This window comes from Abramis brama (assembly GCF_963993115.1).
Source record: "Abramis brama genome assembly, chromosome: 19".
In the NCBI taxonomy this organism is placed as follows: Eukaryota; Metazoa; Chordata; class Actinopteri; order Cypriniformes; family Leuciscidae; genus Abramis; species Abramis brama.
The window spans coordinates 24,927,872-24,942,931 of record NC_139981.1 but is presented as its reverse complement, the minus strand read 5'-3'; the positions used below and the strand labels follow the sequence as shown (position 1 = coordinate 24,942,931).

The window sequence follows — 15,060 nt, the reverse complement described above, 5'->3', positions numbered from 1 at the left end:
CCGCCAGCCCGAGTCTATAGGGGCTGTTTTTCTAACTTGATCTCAGAACAGGTGTAATCCAGCATGTGTTGTCCAACAGAACACGGCTCCCAAAATACACTGAGCAAATGTGCCATTACACAACACTGCAAGTGTCCCACTGCATTACACAATTGCAAAGACACAGCAAGTATCATGGTGTTGCTTAAATCACAGGACGACTGCTACAAAAGACACATATCATGTCACACTGTACAAATAACAATACGGCGTGAAGCTCAACACTGAACTTAAGAGGAGAGATTGAAAACGTATGAGCATTGCAGGGAGCAGGAGTCTTTGTAATGTAATACTGACGACCTGTCCACTGTTCACTGGGATGTGAAGGTGTCTGTTATTCTGAGGCCCCTACAGGCAACTAGAAGTCAAAAACAACAGACCAACTGCACCTGCTGCTACATAAACACATATTAAGACACGCACACAACCTCCAAGCATGTACATACCCACAAATTATAGGGAATAACCCTATGTAAAGGTATATGAACACACTCTCTCAATTGAAAGCACAGGTAGCTGCGGCCCTTTAATGTGTAAATCAATCTCTTTCCCACTCTGCCGTAGGTATGAAAGGATGATTGATGTACACGGGGCGGCTGGCGACCACAGGTATGTGTGGTTTCTTTTGTAGTCGGAGCCCACATCTGAAGCCATTACGCTTCCCGCTAACAGCGCTAGCCACTCAACAGAGTACCTCTCGTCTCCCCAGAGGAATATACACCACCCCAAACCACTGCTTCAACAATGAGGAGGTTTGTTGGAGTCCACAGCTGCTGAGAACATGCTGTGTTTTTAGGGTGTCGGTGCAATGTTTTATGCAATATTAATAGTTTAAATTTGGTGTTGATCTTTCTGCACAACTGGATGCAAATGGAAAAAAAAATTACGTTTATGCCTAGTTCCCTAAAGGTGCGTTCACACATTTACCATTGTTTGGTGAATTTTCATGGGCGAAATCTGGTGATTTCAGTTCAGTTCGATCAGGAATTTCATGTGAGGGTTACAGATTTCCCCATGCAGATTTCGCTCGTGTTCAAGTTGGTCACGCAAATTCGCCACTTTGACCAACAGAAAGCTGCTTGTTTTGAAATTGACTTCTGTGTGAGCTGTGCCTCATACATGCTACACTACTTACAATATACAAGTAAAGTATACATGCACATGAACTTTATTGACATCCCATTCTTAATCCATTCTAAAAGAGTTTAATATGGAGTTGCAGCTATAACAGTTTAAACTCTTCTGAGAATTGTTGACCATTCTTCTAGAAGCACATTAGTGAGGTCAGGCACATCCCCAAACTGTTCCCACAAAGTTGGGAGCATGAAATTGTCCAAAATGTCTTGGTATGCTGAAGCATTAAGAGTTCCTTTCACTGGAACTAAGGGGCCAAGCCCAACCCCTGAAAAACAACCCCACACCATGATCCCCCCTCCACCAAACTTTACACTTGGCACAATGCAGTGAGGCAAGTACCGTTTTCCTGGCAACCACCAAACCCAGACTCGTCCAGCGTGATTCGTCACTCCAGAGAACACGTCTCCACTGCTCTAGAATCCAGTGGCGAAGTGCTTTACATCACTGCATCTGACACTTTGCATTGCACTTGGTGATGTAAGGCTTGAATGCAGCTGCTCGGCCATGGAAACCCATTCCTTGAAGCTCTCTACACACTGTTCTTAAGCTAATCTGAAGGCCACATGAGGTTTGGAGGTCTGTAGCTATTGACTCTACAGAAAGTTGGTGACTTCTTCGCACTGTGCGCCTCAGCATGCGCTGACCCTGCTCTGTGATTTTACATGGCTTACCACTTCGTGGCTGAGCAGCTGTGAATTCAAGCGTGTTATAATACCACTAACCACTAAAAGTTGACCGTGGCATATTTAGTAGTGAGGAAATTTCACGAAAGGACTTATTGCACAGATGGCAACCTATCACGATACCACGCTTGAATTCACTGAGAAGCAGTCTGCGTGCCTAGGTGCTTGATTTTATACAACTGTGGCCATGGAAGTGATTGGAACACCTGAATTCAATGATTTGGACGTGTGTCCCAATACTTTTCGCAATATAGTGTACATTAGATCTTTTTTGCATGTGAAATTTTGCTAATGTAAACCACATCTGCCACTGTTTGCACTAGTGGTCAACTGATGTCCTACATTGTTGCCGATATGAACAGAGTCCGAAGGTCAATACAATGCTGTGATATAGGCTACATAATACAATTTAATAACAGCAAATTAGATATACCAATATAATGGATATAATGTGATAGGCTGAAACCCTACTTGCTAAATATTACTGGAGATTTGGGCTTGTTTAGATTTCCATGATTATCTTTGAAACAGGACCTACCTAGCATAAATTATAGTAGTTCATCCACTAATGGTTTCATTGTCTCCAAGTCAGTGGGTTTTTTAAATGGGTGTAATGCCTTAAATAAGGTCTATGGTTAACTCAAGCTCAAGATATTTTAATTTTGTTCTATGAAAAAATATACCAGTAACCACCCCTTTTTAATTTTCTACCTGTAATTTATAGTCTAACTTGAGCTCTTTTTTTTCTTTCTTTTTTTTTTTTTCTTCTGCCAATTGTAATTAGGCTTCAAAATTCATAAAATGTTCGTTAATTTATGAAGACTATCATGATGAACAAAACGTGTAAGAATCATTAGCTTTTGTTGGTCACAGAGCTTATTTTCTCCAATCATTTAAGTCAATGGAAAAAAGATAATACAGTTTGATCTATATGGTTCACCTGTGTGTAGAGGTCTCAAGCAGTGTGAGGAGATGCTCTAGAACCTCCTGACAGCTCAGAGACATCATCCCATCTCTCCAGGGCAGCAGGGAAGAAAGTGGGAGGACAGCAAGAACTTGCAAAACCTGTGAAACACCAAGAGAAATGGAGACTTTAGTCAGGGTAGACACCCTATTATACTGCTTTTCACAAAACAAGACGTATTTTCTAAGTTGCATTGTTTCAACGATAAAAGAGTTTCCAACAGTACAACCCACTGAACAGACTGCATATCGATCATGCACAGCCTCATTTTCTGTTTCATGTCAAAATAAATATGGCATCTAACCTGACTAATCATATACAAAGAGCAGGAGACATAAAATGTGCTGAAGTCTGTCTAGAATGTTTTGTGAATATTTTCATTTGCCAACCACACTTTTCAACCCATATTCCTTTCATCCATATGAACATTCCCTTATTCCACCCTCCCGTCTGTCAGTAACATTCCTCCCTCCCCGTCCATCCATCTATCCCTCCATCCCCCTGCACATAAAACACATCTGGTTCAGCTCTGGCCCTCGGGTTTCCCCCCAAACACTCGCCTCAGAAGAGCGAGGGAGTTAACGGAAGACTTGTTTTTCTTCTCCTCAGACCCCCACCGTCTTTCCTTTCTTTTAACGTGACAGGCCTGATAGCTCATTGGGGTTTGTTGACATTATTTAGACTTATTTGGTTGATTATTATTTCTTGGAGTGCACAAAGCCTTCAATAAGTATATTTTTAATGGTTTTCTATGGCATCCTTACTTGATTATATTATAGTCTTTTATATTTTGGTACACTGAATCAGTGGTTCCCAACCCTGGTCCTGGAATACCCCCAGCACTGCACAGTTTAGATGTCTCCATAATCAAACACAGTTGATTCAACTCATCAGTAAAGATTCCAAGACCTCAGATGGGTGTGTTAGATAAGAGAAATATCCAAAATGTGCAGTGTTGGGGGTACTCCAGGACTGGAGTTAGGAAACACTGCATTAAATTATATTGAAGTACATGACGAAACCAGTGTGGATTTAGTCCTAAGACGAAACCTGTAAAATGAATATTTTCAGAACAGATTTAAGCACTAGGCTTTAGTTCAGAGTTCAGTTCAATGCATATTTTGTTATTAGTGTAGCCACTTGAGCCCATAGAGGAAATTAGCCTAACTTTCCTAGTCACTTCCCAGAATGCTTTGGTGGAACAGACGACTTACCTTGGAAACCAGGCCATATCGAAAGTCTAGAGCCTAACAGCAGGACTTTAAACATTAACAGTTGGCCAATAAAACAGCTTTTAAGAACACACACACACACGCACACGCACACACACACACACACACAGACAGAAAAACATGCATCCCAGACACAAACGCCAGAAAAGCCAATTCCCGTCAGTTTGAACATTTCTTAATGATAGAAACGGCAAAACAGGAGGGTAATTGATGGTTGGTTGAGTGTTTATGAGGAATTGAAACATGAGCCCTTTTTCTAAACAGGAAACCGCCTGCCATTTCACTTTGCAGGGCCAAAGAAATTTGTGTGTATGGAGTGAATGGAAATTAAATGACATTCAGCCGGTTTCATTCAGGTACAGTTGTTAGTAGCTCTTGTCCAGCAGGTTTTTACAGTGTAGACGTTTATTCAGCTAATCAGAGAATCCCTGTACAAAGGAATGTAATTTCTACAGCTGAATTCACAAATCTCAGGGCCACAGAGTTCTGTGATCAGTGTTTTTATGAATTTCAACATGGTGAAAAGGACAATACAAAAGTTTCGGCTGCTATCAAGTTTGATTCACAAAAATGTTGAGATCCGCAAATCAAACTTGATTATTTTTCTAGTAATATTACAGTTTACATTTTTGTTTTTGTAAAACTTTCAAAAAAAGTTTTCTTGTTATATTTTGTAAAGTGTTTTATAGTGTTTGTTGTAAGGTTTTGGGGAGTGTGTAAAACGTTTTGTTAAGTTTCCGAAATGATTTGTAAAGTTTCTTGTAAATAATTGTAATAATATTAAATTAAAAGTTATACTAGTACATTTTAATGGTGTAATAATTTTTGGTCGTGTAAGAAATACACTTATAATATATAAGTACACTTGAATCTTATTTCTAAGACAATAGAAGTAATTGTGAAATTACATACAGTATAGAGATTCGGCTAAATTAATTTAAAACAATTAATTTTCATTCAATTGCAATAAACATGCAATTAAGTTTCCAAAAGCATTACACTCAGTGACTATATTCATACTCATTCACTTAGCTATATTCTTTTAAAGTATTTTATTTCTGTACGCTGATAAAATTGGTCTAGAAACAATTTCCACTCAGAAATTGCTAGTGAATTTCACAATTACAATTATAAAGCAAGACTGTTTCAATATATAACACAAATTGTGTCGTTTTTGTTAAAGTTCCTTTAGTTTTAAAGTTTTGTAAAGTTTCAGTTTTTTGCAAGTTTTTTTTATATTGTGTGGTAGTTTCTTTATGTTATTTTTATTTATTTTTTCAGTGTGTTTTATAAGTTGTGTAGAGTATGACAACACAAAAGGGTGGTTTCCTCACCTTGGCTTGACACCCCGGGTATGTCTCATGAAGGGCCAAAGAGGTTAGGCTGGACACACTGAGTTCAAAGGGCAAGGGTCCCTGACCACAATGCTGAGACTTGTCCTCTGTCCTCTGAAGTCTGTTGAGGAACTGTTCCAGGGCAAACAGACGAACCTCATAGTGTGGGCACTGTAGCAGCCGTTCCAGGAGGTCTCTCTGAAACCCGGCAGCCTTAGGACATTCCCAGAGGTGAGGTGATTCCACACAGACACTGATGGCTATGTGAGCCAGACTCTGCAGGTACTGTGTGGCTCCAGGGACTGAGAGGTCTATGTCGTCGGGTCCCTGAGGGGCCACAAGTTCTGAGGCCATAAGAATGTGCAGAGTTTCCTCACGTAGTTTCTTCAGCGGAGACTCTATGAACATAGACAATGAATGTACTCCATTAGTTGTGAGAAGATATATTCTAAAATGAAAGCATAATTTATCTTAGGTGACATATCAAAGTGTACAATGCAATAAGAGAACTACTTTGACTGGTGTTTATTAGTGAAAGATGATCAACCTTTGAACTTGCACTACTAAATATTGATTCAGCTTCACTATGACATCACTATATGCTCTGCTGAAAGGCACCCTGGGAAATACAAGTGCTTCAGAGCCTCAAACATACTATTTTCCTTATTAAATTATGATGAACACAATATTCTTCTGAAGGCTAAATAAAGCCCACTTCTCCATCCAAGAAGTTCCAATGACCCATTCCAACTCCCACATGCAACCCAATCCGGCACTGCACATGATTCAACAAGGAGTGGACCAGAGGGAAGGGCCATACTGCATTCCCCAAGAGACGGGCCCAGTTACCGTGACACCAGAGCATGAAAAGAGCTCTCGTACGCTTCTCGGAGCATGCTCAGATTGACCTAAAGCATCGAGTGTGTGGTGCACTCTAATTTAGCAGAGTGTGAGAGGGGATTTTGTATGTGTGTATACTTGCCTGTCTCTTTAGGGCATGGACATGCTCAACACCTGTTTCAACGATGTTAATTGTTGACATGTTCACACAGACCCGGACCATTATTATAAGAAGGGGGTGATGGGAAGGCATGTTTAAAACCAGGGTGGAGATGTTGACAAACGTTTGTAGTGATGAGAAGAGGAATATCTAATCTAATGTGGAAAATACCTCATCACAAGAACCCTGACACAGACATCGGCAACATAACGTCAACCCAAGAAACAGACAGGAAGTTATTTAAAGAGTCAGTCATTTATCATATATAAATTTACACATGCTTTTGCTCATGTTTTCTTGCTTCACTCAGTCACAGGCACACACATCTGTAGACAATATGTTCCTTCAAAATCGTCCGAAGTCAGTCTATTAAAAGTGGACCATGTACACATTTGATACACTATTACTATTACAATTTGTGTCTAATGCTCACCAAGGCTGCATTTATTTGATCAAAATTACAGTAAAAATAGTAATATTCAATATTATAAAATACAAGTACAATTTAAACTGCTTTTTGTTTAAAAAATGTATTTATTATTGTGATGGCAAAGCTACATTTTCAGCATCATTACTCCAGTCTTCAGTGCCACACGAAATCATTCAGAAATTGTAACATGCTGATTTGCTGCTCAAGAAAGATTTCTTATTATCAGTGTTAAAAACAGTTGTGATACTAGCATTCTAGCATTTTATTGTTCGCAAACTTAAATGTATTCATACAAAATTGATTACAAAGGTTTGGCAATTTTCAAAGAGGCTAGCTTTGAAAGCATAAGATTCCACTCTCCCTTCAGAGCGTCTCCAAAGCCATGCCTCCTACAAAACACGTGAATGTGTACAGCAAGGAAATGCGTCACGAGACAAGAGACAGCGTTAAACTACCTTATGTCTCAGAGCACAAAACAATACAATAATAATGAACAAACAACTTAAAGAGCACTGTCCAGTACCACCTGACTGCTGCAGATAAATTGCCATTGAAAGGCATAAATTCGAGTCACGAACCGTTCCGGATATAACATCACGGGTTTCTATCTCTTCCAAATTACAGGAGTTATGGCGTGAACGCAACATAAGCTCGTTGTTTTGGTTCAGGAGGAACCATAGCATGAAATGCATTAAAGACGTGAAATGCCTGCGAGAGCAGGGTGCGCGGAGATATGAAAATACATAGGTTGACATGCAGATAGGATTTTATGGTGTTGCGCCTTCCACATACATACATACAGACATACAGACAGACAGACAGACACACATACATATATATATAGTAAATGTGTGTATATACAGTATATACACACATTTAGACCACTTAACTTAGTGTTTGCTAACAGGATGGGAAGAGACTTTCAACCAGCATAACAAAACACATTTCTGGAACAAATCACCTACCCTGCTTTTAAAATATTATTTTCAAATTTAAAGGGGTCCTATTATGTCCTTTTACAAAGTCTTGATTTAGTTTTTGGCATGTACTAGAATATGCTTTCATGCTTGATTGTTCATAAAACACATTACAATATAACTGCACCACGCCGTTTAGTTCCGGTTTCGATTAAGCCCCTCCTTCCGAAATACGAAATGTGCTGTGATTGGTTAGCTGGCCCAGTGTATTGTGATTGGCACATGTTCGGGAAATGTCACACCCCTTACCATAACCGCGAGTTTCATCTGCTCAGATGTAAATATTAAGGATGGCGTCAATTTCTAACCAATTCAAGCCTGATTAAGACTTAAGAATGTTAACAAACAAAAGGATCGTCCAGAACGGATTTCATGCAAGGACTTTGCAAGCACGGATTTCACAACGTTTCATAGTGGTATTTTTTTTTTCTTTCTTCTTTTTCAGCCTTCCAAAAGCGAGAGCTTACAAACACTACAGTAAACACTACATCAATACTGTTAGCAGGCTAGCGGAGGCAATCAACTTTGCCTTTTGTTTACATCATAGCAGGTATAAAACTTATAATTGGAACTGTTAATAGAAAACGCAACTACAAATAATAAGACATACTTACAAGCTGTGATCCATAAACAACAGATTGTCCTAACAAAGTTGGAACTGGCTGCTCCGTTTCAGGAGAAGCTTTTGTGCGTAGCCTGCATTGTACTCTCTTATACTTTCTGGAAGCTGTTCTCCATAAAATTATACACAGATAAACGTTGGAGTTACAGTGCTCAGGAACAGTGTTTAGAATACATTTTAACCACTCTGAGTCAGCCTTAGGAAGGTCAAACAAATGAGTTTTAGAAAAGGGGTGGAAAAAACTGCATTTCTTTGACATAGCAGCAGCTCAAACAGGCCTCGTCCTTTTTTTGCGTATTCTGTGGGCGGGGATTATTTAAATGAGTAACATTGTGACTTCATAAAGCCCAGAAAAAAAAACATGTTGTAGTCCAACCTTGCAGATTTTTTTTTATGCTCAAAAACAGTAACATTACACACTAACTACAGTTGAAAAAGTGGAAAAGCATAATAAGACCCCTTTAAATGAAAGAAAAAGTCAAATAAATTATATTTAAACAAAAATAAATAAATAAATTAGAATTAGAACATTAGAATAACTACTTATATTAAGTAAATAAATTAACTGATACGAAAACAGGACCATTTATCGATTCTCATCAGTTTTTATCCCCAAATAGCTTCCCCTTGAAATGGCATGGTGCAATTTATTAGCACCTAAACACATTCTTTGTCTGATAGATGTTTAAAACCATACCGAAAATGTACTTAAACACTTTTCCACAATCTAAAAGGCACTATTTTTATATAACAACTCTCCCACAGGTTCCAATACATAAACCAAGAATGCCACAGCTATTCAGAGTGAGAGAAAAGTGAAATGAAGTAAAAACAAAACTGTAGTCATAAGAGGAGGTCATGAGAGGAGTGATGGTAACCATTCTCAAGCCTTTAAACTCAGGCCAAGTACTCATTACCACAAAACAACACACTAGGAGAAAAACATCATTAACAGAGGGAGGGAGACGAGAACTAGTCAGTCATGAGACAGACTTTGGTTAACAATGCTGATTTATTTCTCTTTTACATCATGTCTGTTTTCCTCCAACACACAGTGGCAGAAACACAGAACGGGGAAGAAAGAGGAAATGAGAGCGAAGAGGGTGTGCGGTGGAGAGAAAGGACGCTTTTGCTATGGCATTTATTAATATGGTTGGCCCTCTGGAGAGATGGAGGACCACGGTAATGATTACTCTCGGAAATGAAAGACATTTCTCAGAAAGACAGACTGTGGCAGAGAATATGTGTGTGAGTTTGGAGACAGTAGTTCTGGGGATGTGCTGGAATCTTTATGAAAACCTAAACAGCCCAGTTAGACATCCAAGGCATTACATACAAACACACCCGCCACCCCAGCATGACTCAGAGAAAGCTGTGGTTTCATCAATGCCACGACCACCAAGTCTCAGTGACCAGATTTTGCTCTCTCATAAAAATAGCAATATTACAGTCACTGGTAATAGAAAATAAAGCCCATTGCAGTGAAATCAAACACTGGCAAAACACTCACACAACCTGGAGAGGCCGTTCTCGTTTGAGCCTCTCAGCTAAAAAAAAGAAAAAAGAAAAAAAGAAGAAAAAAGAAAACCCTGAAAAGAGACACATTTAAAGGGATATCTCTCATCAAGGAATGAAAACTGTCATGATTCAATTACCATTATGTTGTTCTGAACCCATATCACGTCTTCTCTTTAGCACAAAAGATTTGTTTTGAAGCTTTAATGTTCACATAAATTCTGGCCTATTAATCCCACAAAGCTATTGTATTGCATCAGAAGGCTTCAAATACACCATATAGAGTCATCTGGACCACTTTTACAATACTTTTATGGTGCTTTTTGTCCTATTTGAAGTTTGACAGCCTCTGTTAACTATATACTTTTACTGTATAGGAAGTGTGAACATTCTTCAAAACATCTCCTTTTTAAAGTCATACAAGTTTTGAACAAAATGAGGGTGAGTATAAATAGGGCTGGGTAATAACATTTTCATGATTCGATTTTGATTCACAAGCTTTTGATTCAATTCAATTATGATTTCAGTTCCATTCACTATTGATTCATCAAAGTATATACATATATACATATATATATATATATACACACACATATATATATATATATATATATATATATATATATATATATATATATATATATATATATATATATATATATATATATATAAATAAATAATACAGTACAGTACTGCAAGTCAATTTTTCTTAAGGAAAAAAGTCTCTCTAAATTAAAGCTGTGAACTATACAGGAAACCCTGTCAGTTGGTACAATACTACAATATTAAAAGTTAAAATTAACAGAATTCCAGACTATTACATTTATTTGCTATTTATTTTTAGATAAAAAAAAACAAAAAAAAAACTGAATTATACACAAACATTTAAAACATTTGTTTAGTGAAGATTTGTTCTCACATCAACAGAAAACAGCACAGAGAGATTGATAGAGATCAGTCTTGGGACTTAAGAATCCAAACCGGTTCATAAAATTGAGTATCGATTAAAATACATTTATTGATATTGTCAACCCTGCTCTAGTAAATGATGACATCATTTTCAATCCCTTAAGTTATTCATAACACTTCCTCACTTTATATAAGATGGAACACTTCTGTGAATTACAGTACTACAGCCCGAGCACCTTTACGACGCAAAAGTTGTTAAAGTACATGTGCGATCTTTTTGTTTTTAAGTGTTCAGCTAGATTTTATGGTGCAGGAAAACAGTGGGCCGTCTGTACTCACTACAGTAGTAAACACACTCCGATACACACAAGCGGCAACGTGCTCGAACACATGGATTTTACATCATGCTCTGCCATCATTACCCAAACTGTGAAAAACAAAACCCAGACGACTGAGGAACGTGCAGAGCAGATGTGAGCATGCTTTCCCACAGTGAACGACCCCTACGCTGCCAACCACCTACTGACGAGTGTGTGCACGTTAGCCACAATGTATTCACCCGGGAGATAGAAATATGGGGAATACAGTACAATTTGTGCCAGAATTATGGCCATCTATGGCCAATTATGGTTTTAATGGCCAACAGTGAGAGAGAGAGAGAGTGAGAATGTGTGCTGGTGTATGTTGAGGGAGTATTTCTCATGCGGTAGTGTTTGATCCACACAGACTTGTAAAACCGTTCCTCTCATGCCCAGCTAAAGCATCGCCAGTAAAAACACCATCACAATCTCTGCTTAGAGTCTCAGAGCCAAACTACTAAGAGCACTTGGCCTCATACCTACCAAACACCCCCCCCCCCCCCCCCATCTCTCTCACACACACACGCACACACAGTTTCAGTGAGGAGTGCATTAGGATGGGAATACATGCAAGAACTGCCCAGAAACTTTCCGCTCCTACTTAGTTCCAAGACGAATGAAAAAGCAGATTGTTAAGGTCATTCTGTCCAGTTTGAAGTGTTAGTGACAAATTAAAATGCTCATTTCTTCACTGAGGTTCCCAACACCCGTGAACAGTGCATTTTAGGAAGGAGAGAGAGAGTGAGAAAGAGAGAGAGAGAGAGAGAGATACAGACAAAAATAAGAAAAAAAAAGTGTGTGAGGGTGAATCTACACTATATTTTAAGCTGTCCTTGTTACTGTGTAATTACACAAATACCTACTCCGTAATATTAACTTTATGTACTTACTATGGAATTAGGGTTTGTCTTAGGGTTAGTTGCTTATAATTATGCATAATTTACTGTTATTACTATAGCATGTATTTGTAATATACAACAAGGTACTGTTAAAAAAAAAAAGTGTTACTAAAATGAGGGGAATTTTTAGGGACCATTAATATATATGTTTTTATTACTTTAATGATTTAATATTTAATTCACTTATTTTAATAACAATTAGTCAAAATGTCTTCCTCCACACAATGTCTCATTACCATAATGCGTCCATATGTTTTATTTATGTTTGGTAAAAGTTATGTTTAGTGTAACTCATTATCTTTAATGGCAATTCTCATAACTATAATACATTGGGGTTAATGCATTACAGTAAATATGCTGTGATATATATTGCTTCATTGAATCAGTTTTTAAATTAAAATGTTAAGTTTTCTTTGCATAACAGTCATTAAAATGACATGCAAAACAATCATAATGTTCTTATCTTCATGGTTGCTCCAATGGCAAATTACTTTCTTCTGTGTAAAAAAAAAAAAAAAATGTTTTGCAGGAAGACTTTCCCATACAATGCAAGCAAACAGTGACAAGGGTCACTCAAGTTGCAAAAGGACAAAAAAAGCACCACAAATTTGCCCATATACAATGTGTGCAACAGTTTATTCCAAGTCTTCTGAAGTCCTACATTTGGTTTGATTTGTATTGTTTCTTACATGTCTCTCTACTAAACGCGACATGGTAGGTTTGAACATGAGCAAGCACAAATTAAATATAAGAGCTATGGTATACGTGAAGATTTTCAGTGTATAACAATCAGTATTTTTTCTAACACAAAGCTGTCAAATGACCTCAGAAAACATGGAATATAGAGACTACTTTTATAGTAGTTGTTGCTGTTGTTGTTGTTTTTAGTTTTTTTTATGTGCCAGCTCCTTTTTGTCATCTGCTTTCATAGTACGGCAAAGAGCAGTGTGAACATTCAGCCATCTGTTTTTGTGTTATCCAGTAGAAAGTAAGAAATATGGCTTTGACAAAGTCTGTTGACAGTTTTTATTTATAGGTGATTCCTTAAACTGAGAGAGGAAAACACCAGACAGAGTGTAAAATATAGAGATAGATGGAATACAATTTATGTTAAGAGAAATGAAAGGAAAGGTAGACCGAGATTAAAAGGGTGTTAAGACTGAGAGTACAGGGCAGAGTGTAAAAATATTTTTTTTACACAAGGCGTGTGTGTGTGTGTGTGTGTGTGTGTGTGTGTGCCCATCGTTTGTTATGTAAGTGATGGTCGGCGGGTGGGATTGTAAGAGTATGCTTGTTTTAAAATGATAAACACCGCCACCATGCCCACATGTGTGCAACACATGGGGTCCGCAAACATGCAGGGGCCGCCCCTTTTAACTGGGTCACACGGGCACAATTGTACCATCTGTCAGAGACCGTTTAGCGTTTTTCTTATTCAAGACTTGCAGGCCTCCAGCACACTAAAAATAACACACTCAAGCAGACACCAAATTTCCTTGGTATATAAACTAGACTGGAAGTTGTACATTTTGGAAACAAGCACATTACACGTGTTTTGAGTTCTTACCTGACACAGGAACTGGAATACGTCCACAAAGACAACCCAGCAGGTCTAGAAATGCACCACGTGTTACCAGACACAGGTTCCGCCTGTCAATTTGTGTGTGAGAGAGATTAAGTTTGATGATTATTTCATACTTCATAGCATTTCATTGCATTTGTACAGAAACAACACTTTATTTTTCAAGTGTTATATATACATGGTGCGATTAAAAAAAAAAAAAAAAACAGAGGGGATATTTGAAGGAGAATGTCATCAATTAAATTTTAAAGTAGAAGTTTAGGCAAATACAGAAATAGTGTAATTTACATAAAATGAACAGTAAAAATACAGATTTCTTTGTTAGCATTTAACTAATTTTAACAATTAACTTAACTATGAATTTATTTATACAATTTACAGGCCCCAAGGTAGATAAGCTACTGTACATTTTAAACATATTTCAGCCAAACAATATTAACCCAATTACGGTTTGTCTCAGAAGAATCTCTAATGCCTGTTTTATGCCTGTAGGAAAACTGAATCACCATCTACAGTCAAAAATGGGAAATGCATCCCGTCTGACCAGAAGTGCAGATATATCAAAACAAAAGGCAAGGAAATGGGCATATGTGTCAAAACACTTTTGAGTCACTATATTTTAGTCAGAGTGACTTATAATGCATCCTGACTGCAATAGCGAGCAGTACAATTAAGTTCACACTGATTCTGAGGATAAAGCATCACATGTGCTGCCCATGGGCACAAAGGGAATTTAGGGCCCTGTATCTCAGACCAACTGCAGGGTAACGTTTGTGGGAGAGGGTGTATGTGTTTGTGGATAGAAACTGTGGTGAGTATATGGAAGAGTAAATCAGAGTGTGTGTGTGAGTGTGTGTGTGTGTGTGTGTGTGTGTACAGCAAACGCTCATGGGCATGGGTGAGAACAAGAGGGCCAGTGTTTAGGGCTGACGTCAGTATTTCATCACTGAGATATTAATAACACAAACTCTCCCTCTCTTTGAATGCCTGGCTTCATCTTTTTGTGTCCCTCTGTTGCTCTTTAAACAGAAATTATTACTCAGAATTCAACAAATTACCAAGCTAAGGATTATAGGGATATATGGTCAGACGTTTGGGATCTATGTCATTAAAACTTTATGACTCCATCTCCAATTTCTTTCATACTTCTGGCATTTTTGTCTCATCTTTCTAAATGTTCCCTAAATCTCTTCACCTCATATGTTTGGAAAGGTATACTACCATACTAGCCTTATTAGAAATGCAGTATGCAGTATGTACACACTGGGAACATTTTCTGCATGGAGCAATTGGATAACCTACTACATTTGCCAAATTGTGCAATGTACAAGAGCACAATTCATGCCAGTATCCCAAAATGCACTCAACTTCACACTCC

General features: G+C 38.0%; 1 protein-coding gene across 4 annotated transcripts in view; it reads right to left on the bottom strand.

Moving 5' to 3' along the window:
* thada (THADA armadillo repeat containing) overlaps nucleotides 1–15,060 on the bottom strand; it is a 112,935-nt gene that overhangs the window by 12,681 nt on the left and 85,194 nt on the right. For all 4 annotated transcript variants that reach the window (XM_084093712.1, XM_084093713.1, XM_084093714.1 and 1 more), the window contains 3 exons: nucleotides 13,668–13,750; nucleotides 5,390–5,787; nucleotides 2,800–2,924 (listed from right to left, as the gene is read on the bottom strand). In XM_084093712.1, the coding sequence (XP_083949838.1) occupies nucleotides 2,800–2,924; nucleotides 5,390–5,787; nucleotides 13,668–13,750 (606 nt within the window). The remainder of the gene's footprint in view (nucleotides 1–2,799; nucleotides 2,925–5,389; nucleotides 5,788–13,667; nucleotides 13,751–15,060) is intronic.